An 18,515-nucleotide genomic window follows, 5' to 3' on the forward strand; every position below is an offset into this window, starting at 1 on the left:
TGTATGGGAGTCTTGACCTGAATGTTAATTGATTATGCAGACAATGTGGAATTTTTTGAATTTTATAATAAGAACTAGAAGAGAAGTAGTTAATCTCTCGTCAACTCTTCGTCGTCCTGTGTCCCTCTCTTCGTCATTGCCTGATGTGAACCATGCCTCGAACAAAAGAGATCTCAGAAGACCTAAGATTAAGATTTGTTGACTTGCATAAAGCGGGAAAAGGTTACAAAAGTATCTCTAAAAGCCTTGATGTTCATCAGTCCACGGTAAGACAAATTGTCTGTAAATGGAAAAAGTTCATCACTGTTGCTACTCTGCCTAGGAGTGGCCGTCCTGCAAAGACGACTGCAAGAGCACAGCGCAGAATGCTCAATGAGGTTAAGAAGAATCCTAGAGTGTCAGCTAAAGACTTACAGAAAACTCTGGAAGATGCTAACATCTCTGTTGACCTGTATACAATACGTAAAACACTAAACAAGAATGGTATTCATGGGAGGACACCATGCTGTCCAAAAAAAACATTGATGCACGTCTGAAGTTTGCAAAAGAGCACCTGGATGTTCCACAGTGCTACTTACTCAATCCCCTCTCATTCGCCTCCACTTCACAGTAGAAGCATCAACCAAGGTTCTAAAGACTGTTTACATCTAGTGGAAGCCATAGGAAGTGCAATATGACCCCATAGACACTGTATATTCGATAGGCAATGACTTGAAAAACTACAAACCTCAGATTTCCCACTTCCTGCCACCTTCCATATGGCAGGTTTTTGCCTGCCATATGAGTTCTGTTATACTCACAGAACTCTATCAAAATCTACTAATAATATGCATATATTAGCAACTGGGCCTGAGTAGCAGGCAGTTTACTCTGGGCACCTTATTCATCCAAGCTACTCAATACTTCCCCCCATTCCCAAAGAAGTTTTAAGCTGCAGCTGGCACAGAGCAGATTTGAGGAAAGACTGGCTGCGTCACTTCTTCTTTTCATATGAAACAATGTGTTGGAAATTCCTAATTGTTTGCATAGTCAACTTACACACATCACTTACACACACACTGAGCCCACCAGACATGCCACCAGGGATTTTCACAGGTCCAGAACAAATTCAAGGACACGTTATTATACAGAGCCATGAGTGCATGGAACTCCCTTCCGTCTTATATAGTGCAAGTGAACAGAAAACCTAGTTTAAAAAAACAAATAAAGCAACACCTCACAGCACAATGCCTCTCCCCCATGCAACCTACTTGTTGTGCGTATGTACTGACATGTACAGTGGGGCAAAAAAGTATTTAGTCAGCCACCAATTGTGCAAGTTCTCCCACTTAAAAAGATGAGAGAGGCCTGTAATTTTCATCATAGGTACACTTCAACTATGACAGACAAAATGAGAAAAGAAAATCCAGAAAATCACATTGTAGGATTTTTTATGAATTTATTTGCAAATTATGGTGGAAAATAAGTATTTGGTCACCTACAAACAAGCAAGATTTCTGGCTCTCACAGACCTGTAACTTCTTCTTTAAGAGGCTCCTCTGTCCTCCACTCATTACCTGTATTAATGGCACCTGTTTGAACTTGTTATCGGTATAAAAGACACCTGTCCACAACCTCAAACAGTCACACTCCAAACTCCACTATGGCCAAGACCAAAGAGCTTTCAAAGGACACCAGAAACAAAATTGTCAAAATGATCACAAGAACGGTGAGCAAAAATCCCAGAACCACACGGGGGGACCTAGTGAATGACCTGCAGAGAGCTGGGACCAAAGTAACAAAGCCTACCATCAGTAACACACTACGCCGCCAGGGACTCAAATCCTGCAGTGCCAGACGTGTCCCCCTGCTTAAGCCAGTACATGTCCAGGCCAGTCTGAAGTTTGCTAGAGAGCATTTGGATGATCCAGAAGAAGATTGGGAGAATGTCATATGGTCAGATGACACCAAAATAGAACTTTTTGGTAAAAATTCAACTCGTCGTGTTTGGAGGACAAAGAATGCTGAGTTGCATCCAAAGAACACCATACCTACTGTGAAGCATGGGGGTGGAAACATCATGCTTTGGGGCTGTTTGTCTGCAAAGGGACCAGGACGACTGATCCGTGTAAAGGACAGAATGAATGGGGCCATGTATCGTGAGATTTTGAGTGAAAACCTCCTTCCATCAGCAAGGGCATTGAAGATGAAACGTGGCTGGGTCTTTCAGCATGACAATGATCCCAAACACACCGCCCGAGCAACGAAGGAGTGGCTTCGTAAGAAGCATTTCAAGGTCCTGGAGTGGCCTAGCCAGTCTCCAGATCTCAACCCCATAGAAAATCTTTGGAGGGAGTTGAAAGTCCGTGTTGCCCAACAACAGCCCCAAAACATCACTCCTCTAGAGAAGATCTGCATGGAGGAATGGGCCAAAATACCAGCAACAGTGTGTGAAAACCTTGTGAAGACTTACAGAAAACGTTTGACCTCTGTCATTGCCAACAAAGGGTATATAACAAAGTATTGAGATAAACTTTTGTTATTGACCAAATACTTATTTTCCACCATAATTTGCAAATAAATTCATTAAAAATCCTACAATGTGATTTTCTGGATTTTCTTTTCTCATTTTGTCTGTCGTAGTTGAAGTGTACATATGATGAAAATTACAGGCCTCTCTCATCTTTTTAAGTGGGAGAACTTGCACAATTGGTGGCTGACTAAATACTTTTTTGCCCCACTGTATGTGTAACTGATAGATGCACACATACACACTACATGTTAATGTTTTTAAATGTACAAGTCAAAAGTTTGGACACACCTACTCATTCAAGGGTTTTTCTTTATTTTTACTATTTTCTACATTGTAGAATAATAGTGAAGACATGAAAACAATGAAATAACACATGGAATCATGTAGTAACCAAAGAAGTGTTAAACAAATCAAAATATATTTTATATTTGAGATTCTTCAAAGTAGCGACCCTTTGCCTTGATGACTGTCTTGAAGGACTTCCCACATATGCTGAGCACTTGTTGGCTGCTTTTCCTTCACTCTGCGACCCAACACATCCCAAAACATCTCAACTGGGTTGAGATCGGGTGGTTGTGGAGGCCAGGTCAGGTCATCTGATGCAGCACTCCATCACTCTCCTTGGTCAAATAGCCCTTACACATCCTGGAGATGTGTTTTGGGTCATTGTCCTGTTGAAAAACAAATGATAGTCGCACTAAGTGCAAACCAGATGGGATAGCGTATCGCTGCAGAATGCTGTGGTAGCCATGCTGGTTAAGTGTGCCTTGAATTCTAAATAAATCACCTACAGTGTCTCCAGCAAAGCATCCCCACACCATCTCCTCCATTCTTCACAGTGGGAACCACACGTGGAGATCATCCGTTCACCTACTCTGCGTCTCACAAAGACGCGGCGGTTGGAACCAAAAATCTCTAATTTGCACTCATCAGACCCAAGAACAGATTTTGACCGGTCTAATGTCCATTGCTCGTGTTTTTTGGCACCAGTCTTGGCACCAGTCACCAGTATACACCAGTCTCCACGTCAGCAGTGAAGAGGCGACTCCGGGATGCTGGCCATCTAGGCAGAGTTCCTCTGTCCAGTGTCTGTTCTTTTGCCCATCTTAATCTTTTCTTTTTATTTGCCAGTCTGAGATATGTCTTTTTCTTTGCAACCCTTCCTAGAAGGCCAGCATCCCGGAGTCGCCTCTTCGCTGTTGACGTTGAGACTGGTGTTTCACGGGTACTATTTAATGAAGCTGCCAGTTGAGGACTTGTGAGGCGTCTGTTTCTCAAACTATACACTCTAATGTACTTGTCCTCTTGCTCAATTTGCACCGGGGCCTCCCACTCCTCATTCTATTCTGGTTAGAGCCAGTTTGCGCTGTTCTGTGAAGAGAGTAGAACACAGCATTGTACGAGATCTTCAGTTTCTTGGCAATTTCTCGCACGGAAAAGCATTCATTTCTCAGAACAAGAACAGACTGACGAGTTTCAAAAGAACGTAATTTTTTCTGGCCATTTTGAACCTGTAATCGAATCCACAAATGCTGAGGCTCCAGACACTCAACTAGCTAACACAATGTGCCATTGCAACACAGGAGTGAGGGTTGCTGATAATGGGCCTGTACGCCTATGTAGATATCCCATTAAAAATCTGCCGTTTCCAGCTACCATAGTCATTTACAACATTAACAATGTCTACACTATATTTCTGATCAATTTTGTTACTTTAATGGACAAGACATGTGCTTTTCTTTCAAAAACAAGGACATTTCTAAGTGACCCCAAACTTTTGAACGGTAGTGTGTGTATATATTTACAGTTGAAGTTGGAAGTTTATATACACTTAGATTGGAGTCATTAAAACTCGTTATTTCACTTATAATTCACTGTATCACAATTCCAGTGGGTCAGAAGTTTACACGGGGTGGCAGCATCATGTTGTGGGGGGGCTTTGCTGCGGGAGGGACTGGTGCACTTCACAAAATAGATGGCATCATAAGAAAGGAAAATTATGTGAATATATTGAAGCAACATCTCAAGACATCAGTCAGGAAGTTAAAGCTTGGTCGCAAATGGGTCTTCCAAATGGACAATGACCCCAAGCATACTTCCAAAGTTTTGACAAAATGGCTTAATGACAAAAAAGTCAAGGTATTGCAGTGGCCATCACAAAGCCCTGACCTCAATCCCATAGAAAATGTGTGGGCAGAACTGAAAAAGCATGTGCGAACAAGGAGGTCTACAAACCTGACTCAGTTACACCAGCTCTGTCAGGAAAAATGGGCCAAAATTCACCCACCTTATTATGGGAAGCTTGTGGAAGGCTACCCAAAACGTTTGACCCAAGTTAAACAATTTAAAGGCAACGGTACCAAATACAAATTGAGTGTATGTAATCTTCTGACCCACTGGGAATGTGATGAAAGAATAAAAGCTGAAATAAATCATTCTCTCTACTATTATTCTGACATTTCACATTCTTAAAATAAAGTGGTGATCCTAACTGATTTAAAACAGGGAATTTTTACTTGGATTAAATGCCAGGAATGTTCTAAAACTGAGTTTAAATGTATTTGGCTAAGGTGTTTGTAAACTTCAGAGTGTCAGATCAAATGCAATCCTGGCAATATAATTTAAATATGCCACTTAGCAGGTGCTTTTGTCCGAAACGGCGAATACATTTCGAGGATCTCTGTGATAATTCCTTTGGGAATTTAATCCATGACCTTGGTGTTGCTGATGCAGTTCTCTTAGCAATTGACCCTTCGCTAAGCCCTACCCCCTTGGTTAGTGTTGCAACCTCTAACAACATTTTCCCTGAAGCCCCATTCTAACCACATGCGAAATCCCCTCACAATTATCTCAAACTGTGTTTTTAATACAACAGGCTCTGCATTTCAGCAATGGCCTATTGTAACGGTTCTCGTGGGTTCTGAGTGGACCAACGTGCAGCGTTTTAAAGTGTTCATGCTTTATTGAAAGAACTGAACACTAAACACAAAATAACAAAGTGAATAAACGACAATCGAACCAGTCCTGTAAGGTGCTACAACACACAACAGAAAACAACTACCCACAAACCACAGGTGGGAAAAGGCTACCTAAGTATGGTTCTCAATCAGAGACAACGTTTGACAGCTGCCTCTGATTGAGAACCACACCCGGCCAAACACATAGAAATAGAAAACATAGAACAAAAACATAGAATGCCCACCACAACTCACGCCCTGACCAAACCAAAATAGAGACATAAAAAAGGAACTAAGGTCAGGGCGTAACACTTATTAAATTATTTAGCCATTTACACAGTTTGTTTAAATTTGTGGACCACAGTTGCTATCCATTGGTGCGCTGCGATTGGACAAAATTCTGGGGCAGATCTTAGTGAAGGGTCAATTGAGACAGGCAATATCCAAGAACCACAAAGATAAAAGTGTGGATTGGTTATAAATCATTCACTGGCTCTGTGCATGACACCTCAAATTCAAGTACCACAAAGAGCTGCCAAATTCCCATCAAAATATCATCCTTGTTGTTTTGAGAATGAACCATCCTCTGTCTCATCCACAGCTCCAGAGCTTGAGCCATAATGTGATCTTCACCCTGGACTCTCTTCTCAAAGGGGACCTCAAAGGAGTTAAGGGGGTAAGTTGTTGCTTTTAAAAGTGTTAAGGTTGTTCATCTGTATTGGATAGTATCCACGACCTCATCACGTCCTGCCAAGTTAACAAGAGGCTGTCTATTTGCAAAGAATTACTGACCCATAACATTATTAAACCTTGATCTGAAAATCTACATGGTAAATCTCAGAAGTACTAGTCATTGAGTTTTTCACTCTGGCTTTCCTTTAAAACACAGTCCAAAATAAATGTGTCCTATTTTTGACTGCCAGTTCCTGATGTCAATTCTGCTGGGCCCTTTTTCTTGTTGATGCATGAGTGTACATCAAATCATCAAATCAAATTGTATTAGTCACATGCGCCGAATACAACAGGTGTAGACCTTACAGTGAAATTCTTACTTACGAGCCCCTAACCGACAATGCAGTTGAACAAAAATACTGATAACAATAAGAAATAAAAGTAACAAGTAATTAAAGAGCAGCAGTAAAATAAAAATAGCGGTACTGTATACAGAGGGGTACTGGTACAGAGTCAATGTGCGGCGACACTGGTTAGTTGAGGTAATATGTACATGTAGGTAGAGTTATTAAAGCAAGATGATAACAACAGAGAGTAGCAGCGGTGTAAAAGGGGGGGAAATGCAAATAGTCTGCGTAGCCATTTGATTAGGTGTTCAGGAGTCTTATGGCTTGGGGGTAGAATCTGTTTAGAAGCCTCTTGGACCTAGCCTTGGCGCTCCGGTACAGCTTGCCGTGCGGTAACAGAGAGAACAGTCTATGACTAGGGTGGCTGGAGTCTTTGACAATGTTTAGGGCCTTCCTCTGACACCGCCTGGTATAGAGGTCCTGGATGGCAGGAAGCTTGGCCCTAGTGATGTTACTGGGCTGTTGGCACTACCCACTGTAGTGCCTTGTGGTCGGAGGCCGAGCAGTTGCCATACCAGGCAGTGATGCAACCAGTCAGGATGCTCTTGATGGTGCAGCTGTAGAACCTTTTGAGGATCTGAGGACCCATGCCAAATCTTTTCAGGCTCTTGAGGGGGAATAGGTTTTGTCGTGCTCTCTTCACGACTGTCTTGGTGTGCTTGGACCATGTTAGTTTGTTGGTGATGTGGACACCAAGGAACTTGAAGCTCTCAACCTGCTCTACTGCAGCCCCGTTGATGATAATGGGGGCGTGCTTGGTCCTCTTCTCCCTGCAGTCCACAATCATCTCTTTTGTCTTGATCACGTTGTGGGAGAGGTTGTTGTCCTGGTACCACACGGTCAGGTCTCTGACCTCCTCCCTATAGGCTGTCTCGTCGTTGTCGGTGATCAGGCCTACACACTGTTGTGTCATCGGCAAACTTAATGATGGTGTTGGAGTCGTGCCTGACCATGCAGTCATGAGTGAACAGGGAGTATAGGAGAGGACTGAGCACACACCCCTGAGGGGCCCCTGTGTTGAGGATCAGCGTGGTGGATGTGCTGTTACCTACACTTACCACCTGGGGACGGCCCGTCAGGAAGTCCAGGATCCAGTTGCAGAGGGAGGTGTTTAGTCCCAGGGTCCTTAGCTTATTGATGAGCTTTGAGGGCACTATGGTGTTGAACGCTGAGCTGTAGTCAATGAATAGCATTCTCACAGGTGTTCCTTTTGTCCATGTGGGAAAGGGCAGTGTGGAGTGTAATAGAGATTGCATCATCTGTTGGGGTGGTATGCAACGTGGAGTGGGTCTAGGGTTTCTTGGATAATGGTGTTGATGTGAGCCATGATCAGCCTTTCAAAGCACTTCATGGCTACAGACGTGAGTGCTACGAGTCGGTAGTTGTTTAGGCAGGTTACTTTAGTGTTCTTGGGCACAGGCAGTATGGTGGTCTGCTTGAAACATGTTTGTATTACAGACTCAGACAGAGAGAGGTTGAAAAAGTCAGTGAAGACACTTGCCAATTGGTCAGCGCATACTCGCAGTAAACATCCTGATAATCCGTGTGGCCCTGTGGCTTTGGGAATGTTGCCCTGTTTAAAGGTCTTACTCACACCGTCTTCCAGAACAGCTGGTGCTCTCATGCATGTTTCAATGTAATTTGCCTCGAAGCGAGCATAGAAGTAGTTTAGCTCGTCTGGTATGCTCGTGTCACTAGGCAGCTCTCGGCTGGGCTTCGCTTTGTAGTCTGTAATGGTTTGCAAGCCCTGTCACATCCGACCATCATCAGAGCCGGTGTAGTACGATTCAATCTTAGTCCTTTATTGAAGCTCTGCCTGTTTGATGGTTCATCGGAGGGCATAGCGGAATTTCTTATAAGCTTCCGGGTTAGAATCCCACTCCTTGAAGCGGCAGCTCTAGCCTTTAGCTCAGTGCGGATGTTGCCTGTAATCCATGGCTTCTTGTTGAGGTATGTACGTACAGTCACAGTGGGGACTACGTCTTCGATGCACTTATTGATGAAGCCAATGACTAATGTGGTGTGCTCCTCAATTCCACCTGAGGTATCCCGGGAAACATATTCCAGTCTGTGCTAGCAAAACAGTCCTGTAGCTTAGCATCAGCTTCATCTGACCATATTTTTATTGATCTTGTCACTGGTGCTTCCTGCTTTAATTTTTGCTTGTAAGCAGGAATCAGGAGGATAGAATTATGGTCAGATTTGTCAAATGGAGAGCGAGGGAGAGCTTTGTATGCATCTCTTTGTGTGGAGTAAGGGTGGTCCAGCTTTTTTTTCTCCCTTTGGTTGCACATTTAACATGCTGATAGAAATTTGCTAAAACGGATTTAAGTTTCCCTATATTAATGTCCCCGGCTACTAGGAGCGCCGCCTCTGGGTGAGCGTTTTCTTGTTTGTTTATGGCGGAATACAGCTCATTCAATGCTGTCTTAGTGCCAGCCTTTGACTGTGGTGGTATGTAAACGGCTACGAAAAATACAGATAAACTCTCTAGGTAGATAGTGTGGTCTATAGTTTATCATGAGATACTCTACCTCAGGCGAGCAATAGCTCGAGACCTCCTTAGATATCGTACACCAGCTGTTATTTACAAAAATACATAGTCCGCTGCCCCTTGTCTTACCAGACGCCGCTGTTCTATCCTGCCGGTGCAGAGTATAACCAGCCAGCTGTATGTTGATAGTGTCGTCGTTCAGCCACGTCTCCGTGAAGCATCAGATATTACAGTTTTGAATGTCCCGTCGGTAGTTTAATCTTCCGGGTAGGTCATCAGTTTTATTGTCCAAAGATTGCATGTTTGCTAGCAGAATGGAAGGAAGTGGGGGTTTATTCGATTGCCTACGAATTCTCAGAAGGCAGCCCGCCCTCCGGCCCCTTTTTCTCCGCCTCCTTTTTCTCCGTCTCCTCATCACGCAAATCACAGGGATCTGGGCCTGGTCCCTGAGAAAGCAGTATATCGAAAGCGTAGGCCTCGTCAGACTCGTTAAAGGAAAAAAAGTATTCTGCCAGTCTGTGGTGAGTAATCGCAGTCCTGATGTCCAGAAGTTATTTTTGGTCATAAGAGACGGTAGCGGCAACATTATGTACATAATGAGAAAAAAACAAGTTACAAACAACGCTAATTAACAAACAAAAACACACAATCGGTTGGGGGCACGTAAAAAGTCTGCCTTCTCCAGTGCCATCTTAAATCCGTATACACAAGACACAGAAATTTCTTCTCAAAACAGAAAATACATTCATCAAAACTATAAGATACTGTAAAACTGGCAAATTCTAGCTTTGTACACCTGATTATAGGGAGTTTCTCCCATTCTTCTCTGCAGATCCACTCAAACTCTGTCAGGTTGGATGGGGAGCATCGCTGCACAGCTATGTTCAGGTCTCTACAGAGATGTTCAATCCGGTTCAAGTCCAGGCTCTGGCTGAGCCACTCAAGAACATTCAGAGACTTGTCCCGAAGCCACTCCTGCGTTGTCTTGGCTGTGTGCTTAGGGTCATTGTCCGTTGGAAGGTGACCCTTCGCCCCAGTCTGAGTGCTCTGGAGCAGGTTTTCTTCAAGGATCTCTCTGTACTTTGCTCCGTTCATCTTTCCCTCAATCCTGACTAGTCTCCCAGTCCCTGCCGCTGAAAAAAACAACAACATCCCCACAGCATGATGCTGCCACCACCATGCTTCACCTTAGGGATGGTTCCAGGTTTCCTCCAGACGTGACTGTTGGCATTCAGGCCAAAGAGTTCCATCTTGGTTTCATCAGACCAGAGAATCTTGTTTCTCATGGTCTGAGAGTCTTTAGGTGCCTTTTGGCAAACTCCAAATGGGCTGTCGTGTGCCTTTTTACTGTGGAGTGGCTTCCGTCTGGCCACTCTACCATAAAGACCGGATTGGTGGAGTGCTGCAGAGATGGTTGTCCTTCAGAAAGATTATCTCATCTGCACAGAAGAACTAGAGCTCTGTCAGAGTGACCATCGGGTACTTGGTCACCTCCCTGACCAAGGCCCTTCTCCCTCGATTGCTCAGTTAAGCCGGGCGGCCAGCTCTAGGAAGAGTCTTGGTTTTTCCAAACTTCCATATAAGTATGATGGAGGCCACTGTGTTCTTGGGGACCTTCAATGCTGCAGACATTTTTCAGATCTGTGCCTCGACACAATCCTGTCTCGGAGCTCTACGGACAATTCTTTCGACCTCATGGCTTGGTTTTTGCTGTGACTTAAAAAAATGTTTTTGCCTTGCCATTGATTCTAGTTGAAAAATAAATGCTGCGCTCATGGAATGGAATGCTTTAAGCACTACTGAAAGGTGCTATTTACATGTGAAAAATGAATGCCATATGTTGCTTTTGCTTGAGGTTTATTGTTTACCTTTTTGTTGGTGACACGTTGATATCTAGATAATATGCAGCTGTTTAAAGGGCAAAGCCACAGATGAAACAATAACAAAACCGGCTCCCCGTCTCTGTTTTGGTAAAAAGCTAAGGGATGGGCCTGGAGAAATGTATCCACTCTCAGATTAATAGACAGAGCAATGGATTCAAGGACTGCCCATCCATGATATCAACATGCTTGTTTTAACTATGTTATGAGGCTATACAGTGTTTGTTAACATTTCAAATGTTTACAGACATTGGAGTAAAACAAGCTTATATTTGTTGGCGGTTGGTGGCACCTTAATTAGGGAAGACACATGGTTTGATTCCATTCCATTTGTTCCGTTCCAGCTATTATTATGAGCCGTTCTCCCCTCAGCAGCCTCCGCTGGCCTACATGCATTTTTTCAGGTGTTCCAACTCTCATGAACATAAAGCTCCTGGCTACTATCCAATTAGAGCCACATTGACATTATCCGACCCCCTGCTTAGCCACTATTGGCTTGAAAAGCCAAACGTAACATAATATCTGCCAATTAATTTCCAGCAATATTGCCGCTGTCTGTTTGTCACTCCGTATGTAGCCAGTTAGCAATGCTAATGATAACCTTCTTGTGGGTAGACAGACTTTCCCTCAAAACCTAAATGAAATGTTAACTGGTAGGCTTACTTGACAGAACTTAACAACAGAAACATTGCTAGACCAACACATGTCCTTCCCCTGCCCCCTGGACGTTGTTTCTCTATGAATAATTGTAATATTGAGAATACAAAAGAGAAAAGATGCAAAACCAGGAAATATAAAACAGAGAAAACAGAATTCGGGGAAAATTCAAAATAACGTTTTGTGTGGTCTCTTAAAGTTGTTATTAGGTATATTGACAGAGTTGTTATTTGACCAAGTATATTGGCAGAGTTGTTATTTGACCAGGTATATTGGCAGAGTTGTTATTTGACCAGGTATATTGACAGAAAATACATATCTTGTACACCAATAACCCAGGGAAGAGTTGCAGGGTAGAGGAGAAGAATATGCCGATTTGAAAGCTATAAAAAAAAGGGGTAACACTTTACTTGACACCCAGCGTCATGACACGTAATGACATGATCATAATATGTCATAACACCGGTCATAGCACTGTCATGACCCATTTATTTACATCTTTTGTGACATATATTGCATTATTTTATGGCTGGTTATGACGTATACATAATGTCAAAACCCACATTGATTCAAATTAGTTTTTTTCCCTGCCAAGAAGTTTCCTTTCGTTTGAAAGTTTTTCTCAACTCCTTTATTGTTGTTGTAATGAATTCTTGTCATGTTTTTTTCATCATATTTTAAATAACTTGTGGAAACTACACTTTATGACACGGTCATGAAGCATTGTGACCATCCTGTGTCACTTTACTTGGACTACGAAAATGCACTTTGACACTGTCAAAAGGCATTATGACCATCATATAATAAAAGCCAGATAGGCCTATCACGTACATGCCCTTATATCAGTCAAAAAGAGGGTGTCTCGTCCTGCTCCTGAAATCTGCTTCTGCATTCAGCCCAGTCATCAGCAACAGAACATTGGGGTAGGTGCATGTCTGACATCAATGTGTGCGCAATTACAACTATAATTTAACATGGTCAATTTCTGAAAATGTTAATTAACATAAACATACTGTTGACACGTAGGCTATGGTGTAATGTAATGTTTTGCCCTTGTGTGGTAGGTTTTGTGGGTTTTGACACTTATTTAGGTGTCATAACAGCCCAAAAATAACGCAATATATGTCACAACAGGTCTAAATATGTGTCATGACAGTGTTATGACCATATTATATGAGCTACCAAAAAGTGTTACCCAAACAAATTGTAGCTCACGATATGTTTATAATTTTTTTTAAAAGCTCTCATGCTAGAAAAGGTGGAAGACCCCTGTTCTATAGGTACGATTGACCACAGTTCCAAAAGAGTGGTTGTACATGATTGATAAAAATGGTAAGATTGATTTATTTGCAATGATTTGATTGGATTCTTTCCTCGTTAATCTTCAGGACATAAAGAAACCGTTTGACAAGGCATGGAAGGACTATGAGGCTAAATTGTAAGTTTGCTTTACTGTACATTTGTGTGTGTGCATGTGCTTGTGTAAGTCAACTTAAAAAAAAAATTGTATTGTATTCTTGTATTGTATTCTTGTGACTGTATTTTGAATGTGATCCTTACCTAGAGTGGAATTCTGGATTTTTTCCCCCAGCACCAAGATTGAGAAGGAGAAGAGGGAGCATGCTAAACAACATGGGATGATCCGGACTGAGATTACCGGAGCTGAGATTGCAGAGGAGATGGAGAAGGAGCGACGTCTCTTCCAGTTACAGATGTGCGAGGTCAGTGAGTTTGTGTGCTTGCGTGTGGATGGGATAACATGTGCACATACTTTCTCTCTCACGCTCTGCTTTAGCTTCTCGCTCTTCCTCCACTCTCTGTGACTGAACAAAAATGTAAACGCAACATGTAAAGTGTTTTTCATACGCACAGAAAGCTTATTTCTCTCAAATTTTGTGCACAAATGTGTTTACATCCCTGTTAGTGAGCATTTCTCCTTTGCCAATATAATCCATCCACCTGAGAGGTGTGGCATATCAAGAAGCTGTTTAAACACCATGATTATTACACAGGTTCACCTTGTGCTGTGGACAATAAAAGGCCACTCTAAAATGTGCAGTTTTGTCACACAACATAATGCCACAGATGTCCCAAGTTTTGAGGGAGCATGCAATTGGCATGCTGACTGCAGGAATGTCCACCAGAGCTGTTGCCAGAGAATTGAATGTTCATTGCTCTACCATAAGCTGCCTCCAATGTCGTTTTAGAGAATTTGGCAGTACATTTAGCCGGCCTCACAACCGCAGACCACGTGTGTTGCATTGTGTGAGCGAGCGGTTTGCTTATGTCAACGTTGTGAACAGAGTGCCCAATGATGGCGTTGGGGTTATGGCATGGGCAGGCATTAGATATGGACAACGAGCACAATTGCATTTTATTGATGGCAATTTGAATGCACAAAAATACAATGACAAGATCCTCCACATCTGGCTTCTTCACCTGCGAGATCTTCTGAGACCAGCCACCCGCACAGCTGATGACAAACTGTCAGAATTTTTTATTGTTTTTTATTTAACCTTTTTTTTAAACTAGGCAAGACACTGGGGGGTCTTGACTAGGTTTTGGGGGTCTGACTGCAGTTTGGCGTCATAACCGACTTCAGTTGGCAGATGCTCACCTCCACTGTCACGCTGGAGAAGTGTGCTCTTCACAGATGAATCCCGGTTTCAACTGTACCGGGCAGATGGCATGTATGGTGTCATGTGGGTGAGCGGTTTGCTGATGTCAACGTTGTGAACAGAGTGCCCCATGGTGGCGGTGGGGTTAGGGTATGGGCAGGCGTAAGTTACGGACAACAAACACAATTGTGTTTTATCTATGGCAATTTGAATGCACAGAGATACCGTGACGAGATCCTGATGCCCATTCTCGCGCCTTTCCGTCACCATCACCTCATGTTTCAGCATGATTATGCACGGCCCCATTTCGCTAGTATTTGTACACAGTTCCTGGAAGCTGAAAATGTCCCAGTTCTTCCATGGCCTGCATATTCACCAGACATGTCACGATTGGGATGCTCTGGAGCGGTTCGTCCTTTAAAAGTTGCTGCAGATGCCTATCTTTATTCCCAGTCATGTGAAATCCATAGATTTGGCCCTAATGAATTCATTTCAATTGACTGATTTCCTTACATGAGCTGTAATTGTTACATGTTCCGTTTATATTTTTGTTCAGTGATTAGCAAGTACAATACATTTCCCTTTGTCGGGAAGAGTGGGGTGTGCTCAGATGCCTTTACTTAGCTTTAATTGTCTCTGGAGTTGTAGTCCACAAAGCCGTTCAGGCAAGAGGGTGGATAAAGAAGGTGGCCACCTGTAGTCTCTTGCTGCGGCTTGGCTTTACTGGCAGTCTGTAAAGATGAATCCCAAACCAGACCCTCACCCCTACCAACTCATTCGGAGGGCCCTCCGTTGTCACGTGTTGTTGACAAAACTCTAAGGGTGAGGGGATCAAATAAACCCTTTAACTTTGGGACACGCTAGTGAATTGAATGATGTAATTCATGTTTCACATTTAAATAATAAAACAAGCATGAGATTAAAATTATTTTTTCCCCCCTGATATAAACCTAAGTAACAGTAACCATTTAATTTGGTAGGTATTTCATCTGTTACTGTAACGTCCTGACCAGAGTTCTTATGTGTTTTGCTTGTTTAGTGTTGGTCAGGACGTGAGCTGGGTGGGAATTCTATGTTGTGTGTCTAGTTCGTCTGTTTCTGTGTCCAGCCTAATATGGTTCTCAATCAGAGGCAGCTGTCAATCGTTGTCCCTGATTGAGAATCATATATAGGTGGCTTGTTTTGTGTTGGCGATTGTGGGTGGTTGTTTCCTGTCTGTGTTTGTGTTCTGCACCAGATAGGACTGTTATCGGTTTGCCACATTTTGTTATTTTGTTATTTGTTAAGTGTTCACTGTTTATTAGTGTTATTAAACATGTTGAGCACTGGCTACGCTGCGTGTTGGTCCGATCCCTGCTACACTCTCTCTTCTAGTGAAGAGAGGGAAGGCTGCCGTTACAGTTACATGTGTCAAGTCATGAAATCCGACACTAACAAATGCACGTTGCATATACAATGCAATCGGAAATATTCAGACCCCTTGATTTTTTCCATTTTGTTATGTTACAGCCTTTTCCTAAAATGGATTAAATTGTTTTTTTTCTCCCTCGATCTACAAACAATACCCTATAAAGACGAAGCAAATCAGGTTGTTATAATATAATTCTTTATAAATTACCCCAAAATATCACATTTACATACGTTTTCAGACCCTTTACTCAGTACTTTGTTGAAGCACCTTTGGCAGTGATTACAGCCTCGAGTCTTCTTGGGTATGACGCTACAAACTTGGCACACCTGTATTTGGGGAGTTTCTCCCATTCTTCTCCACAGATCCTCTCAAGTTCTGTCAGGTTGGATGGGGAGTGTGCTGCACAGCTATTTCCAGGTCTCTCCAGAGATGTTCGATCGGGTTCAATTCCGGAACCACTCAAGGATATTCAGAGACTTATCCCGAAGCCACTCCTGCGTTGGCTTGGCTGTGTGCTTAGGGTCGTTGACCTTTTGGAAGGTGAACCGCTCTGGAGCAGGTATTCATTAAGGATCTCTGTACTTTGCTCCGTTCATCATTGCCTCGATCCGGACTAATCTCCCAGTCCCTGCTGCTGTAAAACATTCCCACACCATGATGGTGCCACCACCATGCTCAACGTAGGGATGGTGCTAGGTTTCATCAGACCAGAGAATCTTATTTCTCATTGTCAGAGTCTTTAGGTGCCTTTTGGCAAACTCCAAGCAGGCTGTCATGTGCCTTTTACTGAGAAGTGGCTTCCGTCTGGCCACTCTACCATAAAAGGCCTCATTGGTGGAGTGCTGCAGAGATGGTTGTCCTTCTGGAAGGTTCTCCCATCTCCACAGAGGAACTCTAGAGCTCACCTCCCTGACCAAGGCCCTTCTCTCCCAATTGCTCAGTTTGGCTCGGTGGCCAGCTCTTGGATGGGTCTTGGTGGTTCCAAACTTCTTCCATTTAAGAATGATGGCGTTCACTGTGTTCTTGAGGACCTTCGATGCTGCAGGTATTTTTTGTACCCTTCCCCAGATCTGTGCCTCTACACAATCCTGTCTCGGAGCTCTGACATGCACTGTCAACTGTGGGCCCTTTTATAGATAAGTGTGTGCCTTTCCAATTCGTGTCAAATCAATATAATTTACCACAGGCGGACTCTAATCAAGTTGTAGAAACATCTCACGGATGATCAATGGAAACACGATGCACCTTTGCACCAAAATGGGAACTAAACGGCAGAAAAGCAAAGTTCCTACTGATAACTTTAGTAACACCATTTCGCTAGCTTTAGCTGGACAACAAGACCGGATGGAGGCGGTGGTTATACGTGCTGTTGGTGCAGCGAGGGAACAAGTTGCTACCTTGCAAGATAGGTTGGACACCCACATGGGATCAGTTGGAGCACTAATAGAAAAGGTGGATTGCATTCAGACCAAGGCAAGGAGCCTAACAAGGGATATGAACCTCTGCAATTTGGAACTTGAGAAGATGCGGTTGAAAATGGTGTCGCTTGAGGATCAAGACAGATGCAATAATGTGAGTGTCATGGAGATTGCTACAAACCGGGAGGGAGGTGATGCAATCGCTTTCCTGCAAGAAATCCTTCCCAAATGGGTTTCGTCACTTGGTACTACTCTGATTCAAATGGAAAAGGCCCACAGGATCTACAACCAAAATGCAAAGGACAACCCCCAGACCATGGTCTTCAAGTTCTCAGATACCAAGACTGCAACGCTATTATTCTACAAGGAGCGCAGGAAGCAAGAAAGAATGTGCCCATCCAAGATGCCGGAAGAACCATATGTTTTTATGAGGACTACAGTGCCTTCACAAATCAGCGAAGGAAAGCATTCGCAGATGTCCAGAGGGAATTGTGCTCACAGGGCAATCCCTCTTTTCTGATCTATCCCGCCACCCTGCGGCTTACTTTCAAAAGTGAGCAGCTCTCCACCTTGGCAGAAGAGGAATTTCGGAGAAGTCTTCCTGGCGACAGGTCTTTCACAGAATGAAACTGGAGCAACTGGGAGCTAAAGATGCAGCTAACCGGCTAGCTAACGTTTAGTTGACTACTCAACTCTTATCCATCTTTGAAACTTATTCTTGTACCGGGACTGAAAATGGAGGACGCTTTCCTTCACTGTTGGAGCTAAGGATTAACATTAGCTGGCTAGTAGAGCTGGAGGCTGGTTCAACCTGTTGACTTTGTTTTTGCCACTTTATTTGATTACATTATTATTATGTAGTACCAGATTATAAAAATGTGGTAATGTTTTCACTGTTTGAACCCATGGATTTGCAGCAATCATCGGACTACCTTGCGTTTCAACTATACTTAAATGGAGGTATGTTGAAGTTGGAACGTGATTAGTAGGGCTTGGTGTTGCTAGCTTTTGGGGAGATGAACGTTAATCACGTCATTGTGTCCCTATTTCCCTAAACCACTAGCCAGGTTTTGTTTTCAAGTTTGGCCGCACAGCGTCACAAGTGTCATTTCTCTTGGTTATATCGCCTTAAATGTTTCTACTTTCTATTTTTTTTTTTTGGATAACCTGATCGGAATAGATTTTATTCAGGAGGGGTAGGCCCAAGTTCTGGAGACATATAGAGCTGCGTTGTGTGGATGTCACACTTTTCAGAAACAGAAGGGCGGGTGGGGGGGGGTACTTATCTTGGTTACATGTCACTGCTTATCGAAAGTAAATCTGAACCACTTTCAGTTCAACTCGTAATTGTCAGGATTGTTTTTGACAATGGTTAAGCTGTCTCTTTTATGACTGAATGTCCGTCGTTGGAATGCAAAAATGAAGAGAACTAAATGTTTGGACTTAATGCGCCGTGAAAATATTGATATTGCATTTATCCAGGAATCTC

General features: G+C 43.1%; 1 protein-coding gene across 1 annotated transcript in view; it reads left to right on the forward strand.

The window, feature by feature from the left end:
• asap1a (ArfGAP with SH3 domain, ankyrin repeat and PH domain 1a) overlaps positions 1 to 18,515 on the forward strand; it is a 159,985-nt gene that overhangs the window by 56,023 nt on the left and 85,447 nt on the right. The window contains exons 4-6 of the mRNA XM_071362569.1: positions 6,071 to 6,145; positions 12,968 to 13,017; positions 13,171 to 13,300. Of these exons, the coding sequence (XP_071218670.1) occupies positions 6,071 to 6,145; positions 12,968 to 13,017; positions 13,171 to 13,300 (255 nt within the window). The remainder of the gene's footprint in view (positions 1 to 6,070; positions 6,146 to 12,967; positions 13,018 to 13,170; positions 13,301 to 18,515) is intronic.

The sequence above is a fragment of the Salvelinus alpinus genome, chromosome 23 (genome assembly GCF_045679555.1).
Source record: "Salvelinus alpinus chromosome 23, SLU_Salpinus.1, whole genome shotgun sequence".
Classification (NCBI taxonomy): Eukaryota; Metazoa; Chordata; class Actinopteri; order Salmoniformes; family Salmonidae; genus Salvelinus; species Salvelinus alpinus.